The 10,560-nt window shown below is 32.3% G+C and overlaps 1 protein-coding gene across 1 annotated transcript; it reads left to right on the top strand.

Annotated features, from left to right (window-relative positions):
• The first annotated feature begins 1,615 nt into the window (after positions 1 to 1,615).
• On the top strand, positions 1,616 to 9,688 carry LOC120178343 (vacuole membrane protein KMS1-like). The gene is made up of 6 exons (XM_039184212.1): positions 1,616 to 1,714; positions 6,450 to 6,528; positions 7,125 to 7,424; positions 7,921 to 8,078; positions 8,938 to 9,120; positions 9,236 to 9,688. Exons 1-6 carry the CDS (start codon positions 1,616 to 1,618, stop codon positions 9,392 to 9,394), a joined length of 978 nt encoding a protein of 325 aa, XP_039040143.1. The 3' UTR covers positions 9,395 to 9,688.
• The last annotated feature ends 872 nt before the right edge of the window (positions 9,689 to 10,560 follow it).

Genomic DNA, 10,560 nt, shown 5'->3' with positions numbered 1-10,560 from the left:
GAGTGCATCGATACACATTGAATGTGCATCGATACACCTTGCCCAAAATTTGTATTTTAAGCCTGAAAACCATCAACTTTTCACTCAATTCTTCTATTTTAAGTCCCTATCATGTCATTAAACTCAACTACCATCACTTAAACAAACTTATATCCATATAAACCATCTTTATCTTCCATATCTCATCATGATTCTTAAAATTTAATAATCTTGCTAAACTTTCAACTTTGTTATTAATCCTTTCTAACTTCATAAATCTCTTATTCTTATTGATGGCAAGTGAAATTCAACTTTCAATTCTTATTATAAACTCTATTTCAATATTTCACTCAAGAACTCCAAATCTTTAATCTTCCCTAACTCCTTTATCTTTTGATTTTAAGATAACTTAAGCTTTCCTTAAGCTTAGTTATCATCTAATGATCATAACCCAACCTTAAATTTAACCAGAATTTATCTAAATAGAAGACTCACATTTTATTCAAGCCTTCACGTATGAAGAATGAAGAAGAGAAGAGACGAGAAGAGAAGAGAAGAGAAGAGAACTCTGGAACATTTTCTCTCTTCCCACGTGGTTTCCTTATCTTATAAGGGAAAATAAAAAAATATTCCTTGTCAAATAACCATTTTACCCTTCACTTCATTTAATAATTGCCAACAACTTTTATGATTTATTTCCAAATAAATCATTGAACTAATCCATGGTTCTACTCTAGTCACCAAATTCTGAAACTTTACAATTTGATCACTAACCCGGTATTGAGGATGTTACATACCGAGTTTACCTCAATCAACGATATTCATAAGATCAATCAAACTCATTCATGAATTTACCAACTATCAATGTGTACCATACAACATACGAAAGATAGTAGAGTATTACATCGATTTTCGTGCTCCACCGATCAAATATTTAAACTCCATTCAATCACTCTCGATATTGAATCAAACGTCTAATAATATCTCAGATACATATAAATAGAAATTACATAAAAAACGGGGCTTAATTACGAAAAACGGATCGAATCAAAAGGTAAAATGATGAAAAATAGCTTACCGGGTTGGAATTTGGCGAAACGGACTTCGGATTCGGAGTTAGGATGTCAAAAAACAAAAAAATATGACTTTTCGAAGAATTTGACTTTTCGGGTCAAAGTTAACGGTCAGACCAATTTAAGTCGAGAAGACTTGATTCGGATCTGGTCAAGCCGGTTCGATCCACCCGAACCAATTCTAGAAGATTTCCTTGGAGGGGAAGAGCCCAACGCGTGTACGACGGTGCGTGACGGCGACAACGGGCTCGGGGTGGTAGGCCGATTGCTCCACGATCATTCTCACACCAAAACAATTCCAAATCAGCTCAAAAATCAAAACACAATCAAACCAAACTCAATTAAAATGAATGAGCAAGGATCGAAAATGCTCACTCAACGTCGGAAAAACAAAATGACGACAATGGAGCGATCCATTGATTGGGTCTCGACCGAAATTGTATGCTGAGTTCAATGATGCAGGCGATGTCGTGCTCGGGCCACAGAGGTGGTGGAATCGACGACTTTCAGCGGTGGAAGTTTTGTTTTCTTTCGACGCTACTTTAAATCGTTCTCCACTGCAAATGGCGACATTTATCAACGATGTGGCATTCAGGTTTCGTTCGTATGTCACTGGTGAACACGACGGTGGTGGCGGTGACAACCACGACGGTCAAACGAAGGTGGATCGAAGGTAGCGGTGATGGGTGAAAGGTAAAGAGCTTGGCTTGGTGTTTCACTGGGGGTTGTTTTATTTTAGTTGACAAAAGATGAACAAATTTAGGGTTGGATCCCTCAACTATCATCAAGCTTGCACAACAACCATCATACTTTAAAATCAAGCATTTTAATCCCCAACATTTCCTTTGTTACGACTTTAATTCAATATTTTAAGTTAATAAAATCTAGCCCCTAAATTGGGGTGTGACAGACTAAATTGATGCTAAAATATGATAGGAGTGAATATGATATATTGGGTCTACTATAGGGACAAAAGTCACGCCAAACAATTATTAATAAAAGAAATTAGAGTGATTAAAACATGAACAATTTAAAAGTTAAGTAATTAAATTAAAAATTTTTAAACTTTAATGACCAAAATAAAAGTGAGAATATACCAAACTGGCCCTTAATGTTGTTTGCATGTACTATTATTGTTATTATTATGTTTATTATAAGGTTGTTATGTTTATATTGTTATTAAATGATCTCTGTTTAATATCTTATTGTTAGTTGTATGGTTGGATTATATCGAGTTTTTTAGTTATTCCTTCACTTTTTTTTCTAGATATTAAATGTTAAAGGATAATAGGATCAGATCAATATATGAAGGATCATAGTTTTAGAGATTTATTTTACTTGCACCAACCAACTTATCTCAATAGGTAAATGAATCGTTATTGTTTTTAGAGATCATGAGTTCGAGCACCAACGATTATAAGATGGTTGAGAGTACATTCTAAGACACAAAATTATTATGGATCATTTAAATTATTAATAAGACCTTTGAGATTTGATTAATAAGAGGAGGTTAGAAGAATCCGTATAACCTTAATTAAACTTGCGATTATATATACTCTATAGATATAATTATTCGAACTTATGATCTTAAAAAAATATTTCTTTTAATTACTATAATCACTTACTGTCGTGGAAAAATAATCTTTTAAATTGTCAACACGAAAGAAAGTTATCCTCCTATTTGTAAGAAAGGTCAAGCATAATCCTTTTTGGTCATAGGAAATTCTTAATATATCCTCGTTATTATTGGTGTATCTAAAAATATTTTTGAAGGTGGACACGTATATATTAACGACATAATTTTTTTTGAATGGAACGGCCACAAATAAAATTTCAAGGTGGACACTATCAACAAAATAGGTAATTAACCTAAAATAATTTAGGTTTGAGGGTGAGTACAAATAAAATTTCAAGATTGATATCAACAATAAAATAAATAACTAACCGAAAAGATTGATTCAAATTTAGAATATAATATTTAAATCAATTGTTTTTTTTTTTGGTTTAATAAATCAATTGTTTGAATGTATAATAGAATGATACAATATTTAATTAAGTGAATCTATATATACTATTGAATTAAGATACAATAAAAACACCAAGATACAAATATAACACGAACATAATACAAAAACAATAATGTCACAATTTATAAAAAATTTAATGTGTCAAAAACTGCACGAATCAACTTAACTCTGTGGTTAAATGAATTGTTATTGTTTCTAGAGGTTACGACTTTGAGCACTAACAACTACAAGGGTGATTGAATGTTCATTGTCAAATGGTTAAAAACTATATATATATATATATATATATATTATTTTTTTTGAGTTGTCATCCTGATTCTCTAAGATTTTACTCTGATTAATCTGGATCGATAAGTATCATAAACATGACTTTGATAAATAACTCTTCTGATGAAGATTTTCTGCATACCTAAATTTATATAAAATTTCATAATATAATACTAAAACTTTAGTCGAAAATTACAAATTAAGATATATAAAAATATATAACTTGTTTTTTGGTCATACAGAAATATTATAATATAAGGTTAAACTATATATTTATATTCAGTTGTCAAATTATTCTTGCAGTTCAGTTTTGGTCACTCAATTTTTGTTGTTGTAAAAATCATATTTAAAATTACGTTTTGGTCACCTGTTGTTGAAAAAAAATCAAATTCAATGACGATGTGATATTAACTTATATTGACACGTCAACATCACAGTTTATTTTTTTAATAGTTGGTGACAAACCGAACGAAAACGTAAATTTAGCTATGATTTTGAAAATAAAATTAGTCAGCCAACCAAATTGAAATTACCAGTGGCGGATCTAGAAATATTTTTAAGAGTAAATACATATATAGTAATAACATAAAATTTTCGCATGGAGTAAACACAAATAAAATTTTAAAGTGAGCACTCTTAGTAAAATGAATTACTAACATAAAGAAATTCAAATTTCAAGACGGACACGTGCCCATCTTGGGCAAACCCTGCATTCGCCATTGAGAACTACAAGAATAATTGGATGACTAAATTAGTAGTTTACCCTAAATGTTATTAAAATTAATATTTTTGTTTAATTATTGATATTGCGCGCGAAATAAGCTAAAAGTAGGAAAAGTGGAGATCTTAACGCAAAAATTACTCTCTCCCGCTCTTGATTTCTTCTTCTCTAAATCTCAATTTTAATCCAAATAACAAACAAAATTCTTTGCTATTATTTTATTCGTGATTGGAAAGAGGAAAAAAATTGATTCCTTTTCAATCAGTTCGATTATGCCCGTCTGATTCCTGGCCCCAAAGCGGAATAAGTAAATCAATTTAATTGTAGTTTGTAAGTTCAGAGATGGGGTCAAGCAAACGCGGGACTTCTTCTCAACGGATGCGTAAGACGATCGAAGGCATTTTTTTTCTCTCCTGAAATTTTGAATTTTTTGTTATTATTTCCCTTTTTTTGTAATTGGGGTTTTTTCTCCTCATATAATTTTATTTAAGAACTTGAATCGTGTTATTGTTTGGTTTTTCTGTATCTCTTGTCATTTATTATTTTTCTAGTTTATTAATTAGATTAATTAGGATGGAATTGTTGTAAAAATCAATACTTGATTAAATTGAGTACTTCTAAAAATTGTTTGGTTGATTATTTGAAAGATCAATGTGAGTTGAATATATGAAAGGTTGCTTTTCCATATTCTGGAAAAGCCGCATAAAGAAAAATGAAATTGTTTACTTTGTTTTAAGTTTTTATGGTTATGAGATGATGTCAATTTGATGAAGATTCAATCTTTGTTCAATGTTTATTTAGCTGAGAACTAAGGGTTTATCTTATGGAAACTGCTTAGTGACTTTGTAGTAAAAAATGTTTCCTTCTTGAGGGATGGTTTATTTCTGCAACGATTGCTTTTGGTAGTTTTGATGTTATATGGATTTGGACTTTTCAGCAACATTATGGGAAACGAAAATAGACGTAAAATAAGTACAGATTTATTAGGGTTGGTGCTTGGAAATTATGTCAAAGTCGTGTAGGTACTTAGAACTCACTTTATTGTGTGCAGAAAAAAGATGGAAGTGTGCATGCATGTGCATACATTTTCTTTCTGGGTTGAACCTCTACCTTTGTGTTGTAATTGAGGTTGGAAAAATCGCAACTAGTTTCTTAATGCTGTGCTTAGCCATTTGGCTTCTGCCAAAGTATGAGATATGTTAACCTCTTTCCATAAGATAGGTCAAAATTCCTCCTGCCTTGTTGAAATTATTCATGCTTTGTTTTTCTTATATTCTTCATCTGAATACTGTCTAATAAGTTCTTTGGGAGTTCTGTTTCAAATAATTGAACACCACTATAAGTGCATTTAACTCACTTTTCTTGATTCCAATCCTTTAAATCCTCTGACTACTCTGGAAATTGAAATAATAACTTATGGGCAATGCTTTTAACTATTATCAATGATGGTAATTTAGTATATTTTCTAAGAATTGATTTGGTTATTAACATGGAGCTCCCTATTACATGAGGAAGTAAAATTCTATCGCGAACTTTTTTTTTTGTCATAATTTCTTTGTTATCCTTCTTAAATGAATTAGACGTGGATATATTAGCTTCTTTCATGAAGGCATGCTAAATTATTTTAGCTTTATGTGCACATGCTGTATAAAGAGAGAATCTTGAGTCATGGAGTTCTTCCTGATCCATAGCCGATAGACTTGTTAAATTTTGCAGATCTTCAAAAGAGACAGAGACAAGAATTAGAGAAATTGACATTGACAACACAGCCTTTCAAAACGTAAAGGCTTTTGATTCTGGCTATCTTTGAATATTTCAAGCAATCAATATTTTATCTTTTTGCAAAGGGAAGCTGGCTTATGTTTTTAATCACCCTAATAGCAGCTCTTGGAATTTTTCTCTTGACCACTGAGGGCCCTCATGAAAAGTTAATACTATGTAGGTTATCCTAGTATTTTCATGTGTATTTCTCATGGTTTTATTTTGATGTACAGCATGCATCTATATGTAGTTGAGGTCTTTTACTTGTTCAGAATTTGTGATAGTTGTGCACTATCTGCTCCATTTAACCGTGCCTTTGAGAGATGCAAGTGGCATTATTAATATATTTCCCTGGTCTTCTTCTTCTTCTTCTTCTTCTCTTGTGTGTCTGTTGTGGTGGGGAGAGAGAGGGTGATGGTGGTGGATGGGTTGTGCTGCTTCTTATTTCCTTGTAATGAAATATACATTTGTACCTTTTTACTTTTATGGTGATTATGATGAGTTTTTGCACATTGTTTAGTTGAAATAGTTTCTGTTTCATTAGTAGTTTTCATCACTTATCATGATCAGATTAATGGAAACAGTAATTAACATTTGTTGTCTTGATTATTTTTTTCGCAGCATGTTGAGGAAGTTTCTCAGTATATTCAGTTTGGATTATGGTGGATTGCACTTGGTGTTGCATCTTCAATTGGTCTTGGTAAGAATATTGATTTCATGAAGATCTTTTATGATGTCTGGAGTATGCTTGATGAATAAAGCATGATTAGAATGAATTCATGATTTTCTGTTGCTGTTACAATTCACTGGTATGATGTAGACTGTTTAAACACTTCAGAACAATGCCTGACATATCAGATGTGAAATGATATTTATGGAAATATGCAATTTCTTCTGCATTGAAAGATAGGTCTTATCTTTTAGACGTGTTTCTTTCTATTAATTGCTGCCTTTTCTTTCTTTTTTTTTAAAAATAAATTGGTTTGGGTTTTCTTGATCTGTACTTATCAAATAAACTGGACTAATTTAAATTTTAAGCATTAGGAATAACTTGAATGATTATTTCTAAACTTGACGTGTATGGTCTACCCATTTGTTTTCAAATTTCTATTGTGATGAAAGAGAGGATATCTATTTGTATGCTTTCTGCTATGTCCACTTTTGTGCCAAGGAAATTTTCTTGAATTTGATCTGATTATACTTTCATTCTACTTTTAATTTTTCTTGTAAGTTTTGGGACACCAGGAGAAATTTTCCTTGATCAGATTTTAACTTACTTAACCTTCGGTATCCCAGGATCTGGTCTGCACACTTTTGTTCTTTATTTGGGTCCTCATATTACTTTCTTTACAATAAAAGCAATGCAATGTGGACGAATAGACCTGAAAAGTGCTCCTTATGATACGATACAATTGAAGAGAGGTTCTTCATGGCTAGACAAATCCTGCAGTGATTTCAGGCCTCCATTGTTTTCATCATCACATGGGTCAGGGGTTCCCATTAGCAGCATATTGCCACAGGTGCAGATGGAAGCTATCTTATGGGGTCTTGGGACTGCAATTGGAGAGCTTCCTCCTTACTTCATCTCAAGAGCAGGTAAGAGCATTGTCTTTTTACTTTATTATTCTATTACAATAACAAGATTTGCTAGAAGAATTTATTTATGGTAGGCTGGGAGAGCATTTCTTGAAGAGGCCCCATCCTTTTAGCATTGAATTTGATGTGTTTGATAACGGTTGGGTTTAACATTGCAATATGCAAAGGAGTTCCTTGAGACCTTCTATTCCAAGATGAAGCCAGACGCTTTGTTTCTGCAACCCTCATGAAAATTGGATTTATTGTTTAAATTTTTGTTTTAGTCCGTAACTTCAATTTTTTAAATGTTGTTTGTTGATCTAGTTCGCTTGAGTTTGTAATTTAGTTCCCTTATTAACGTTTGATTCCTCATTGATAGGTGATTATGAAGTTAAAATCCTTCTCTGTTCTTTGTCTAAATGTTGGTTGTCTAATGACTATTGTTATTTCTATTTAAATTTCTACTTGTCCATACCGTTAAATTATCCAGCTTATATCGACCTACTTCTCTATGCAGCCAGTCTATCAGGCAGCAATTTTAACGTCATGGAAGAATTGGATGTTTCCTCAAGTGAGAATACTGGAATCATAGCTACTCGCTTGAACCAGATCAAGCTCTGGTTGTTATCCCACTCCAAACACATGAACTTCTTCACCATTTTAGTGCTTGCCTCGGTTAGTTGTAATTCACCTTTTTCATTTCATATCCCTACGTTTTGAACAAAGCAAAATATTGATTCTGCTTTAGACATTTGTTTTTACTGCAGCTTCTTTTATCTCTGTTATCTCTGTTTTCTGTCTTCACATGCATGAGAAAAAGCAAATGTACACCCACACCCATAGTTTTGCCTAAAAACATCAATCTCTGGATACATTTTCTCCAGGGTAGTATCCTACTTTATGACAAATAACCGTCCTGGTAAAAGTTTTCTCAACCTATAAAATTTTGTTGATAATGTAAACTTGATGTAAAAATTTTAACAAGTCAATTATGAAGTGTGGTATTATGTTGTGAGAGTATATTGGAGAAACTTGAAAAGCATTTGAAGAGTAAGTCTTGTTAGTTTTCACTTAAGATCATAAAAGTTCGCCACAGTTTATAAATGCTATTTATGCCATTGCTGATAGATTTTATCATGTAAACCTGCTGATGGACTGAACCCTGTTTCAGTCCCAAATCCTTTATTTGACCTTGCCGGCATCATGTGTGGACAATTTGGTATTCCATTTTGGGAGTTCTTTCTAGCAACATTGATTGGGAAGGCGATTATTAAAACTCACATACAGGTCGCTGATGATTTCTTTGTGTTTTACCATACAAGAAGAGCATCAGTTCCCTGTTATCTTTTATACCGAATCAAGTTGTTTCTACCCCCTGAAATGAAGCTCTTGTAATACTTCAATTGTTTAAATTTTTTATTATGGTTTTCATGGAAACATATCCACTGTAGAATTATTCAGTTGGAGTTGACTACTATCAGACACAGGGAAACTTCTACGTCTTACATGTATGTATTTGATTCCTTCACTGCAGACGGTGTTCATCATCTCTGTCTGTAATAATCAACTCCTGGAATGGATAGAGAATGAATTGATCTGGCTGCTCAGCAGCCTCATACCTGGTTTCGACTCTTACTTTCCCACACTCACTGCAAAACTTCATGCAGTCAAGGAAGAGTACTTGGCTTCCCCACATCCAATCCCTTCAAATATGAAGGTACTCCTTGAGTTGGTACAAAAAAATGTTTCTATTTTTGCCTGAATTTAAATTATCACCCGCTCTAGAAACAAATCCTTCTAAATGAACTCTGTAACTGCAAAATGTTTTGCAGGGGAAGTGGGATTTCTCTTTTTCTTCGATCTGGAACACCGTCGTGTGGATTATGCTTATGAACTTCTTTGTCAAGATTGTCAATGTGGCTGCTCAGAACCATTTGAAAAAGCAGCAAGATAAGCAGCTTCCGGGGAAGTTATCTGCCTCAACACATTGAGGTTAGGAATTCATGAAGCGGATATACCTCATCTCATCGCCCTTTTTTTCTTTGTTTATGAATAGTGTTAGCGAACTACATGTTACTACTCTTTTCATAATTTACCATTGAAGCAACTCCAAAAGAACTCACTGCCCTGTTAGAAGCATTGTATAAAGAAAAATAGGAACATAGACAAATAGAATCTACAGGTTTTATAATTCCTGTGTAAAGCAGGTGGTGATCATTGTTTTTGTCCCGGTGTTAACAACTATTTGACACTGGGAAATTTATTCTTTGGTAATGCAAGACTTCCACCAACGGTTTTGCTTTCATCTTCCGCTCTTAATTAACTTGCATACAATGAATGATTTGCTATGTTGTTGTTCATATGTTTTCTTAAAGGGTAACTTACATAAATAGATTGATATTTGAGTAAGTTTCTCTTTTCCCACTGATGTTTCAAAACTAACGATATGATTGTTAACATTATCGATTTTATTATAAATTAGTCACTCACCGTTAGCAGTTGTTACTGGGGTGGTAGAATAATATTGACTGAAGTTTGATGTGGCTTATACAAAAAAGGTCTTCAGGTCAGCCAATTAACGTGCCACACCGGCATTTTGTCACCCTCAATAACGGTTGTTAACAACGAGTGATCGATTTATTATAAATCGATAATATTAATGACCAAATTGTTAGTTTTAAAACAATAGTAGGAAAAATAAAAAATTATTCAAACATAAGTGACCATTTATATAATTTACCCTTTCTTACATTATTACCTTGACTTCAACAACTATTTTAAACGTCATGAATTTTTTTGGGTAAACTATTCATCATCACTTAATTATTGTCCATTTTCATTTTGATTGTCGATCTTAAATTTTTTTCAATCAAATCACTTAATTATTTAAGTATTGTATTCAAGTTATTCCCTGTTAATATTTAATTGGTAAGGTGATGTGATGGTTAAAAAATTTGATATAATTATACAGTTGGTCCTTGTTACTTATATATTTTATCAATTTGATTTTAAAAAATTTGATATAATTATACAGTTGGTCCTAAAAATTATCTTTTAAAAGAGTTTTTAAGAAAACATCAGTTAAAAGATAAACTGATATGCTTTTTAACCAAAGATTCGTTCTTTTTAATAATAAAAAGGATTCGTGGTCGATTAC

The sequence above is a fragment of the Hibiscus syriacus genome, unplaced genomic scaffold (genome assembly GCF_006381635.1).
Source record: "Hibiscus syriacus cultivar Baekdansim isolate YM2019G1 unplaced genomic scaffold, ASM638163v2 tig00112347_pilon, whole genome shotgun sequence".
In the NCBI taxonomy this organism is placed as follows: domain Eukaryota; kingdom Viridiplantae; phylum Streptophyta; class Magnoliopsida; order Malvales; family Malvaceae; genus Hibiscus; species Hibiscus syriacus.
This window is presented reverse-complemented; position numbering and strand designations above follow the sequence as displayed.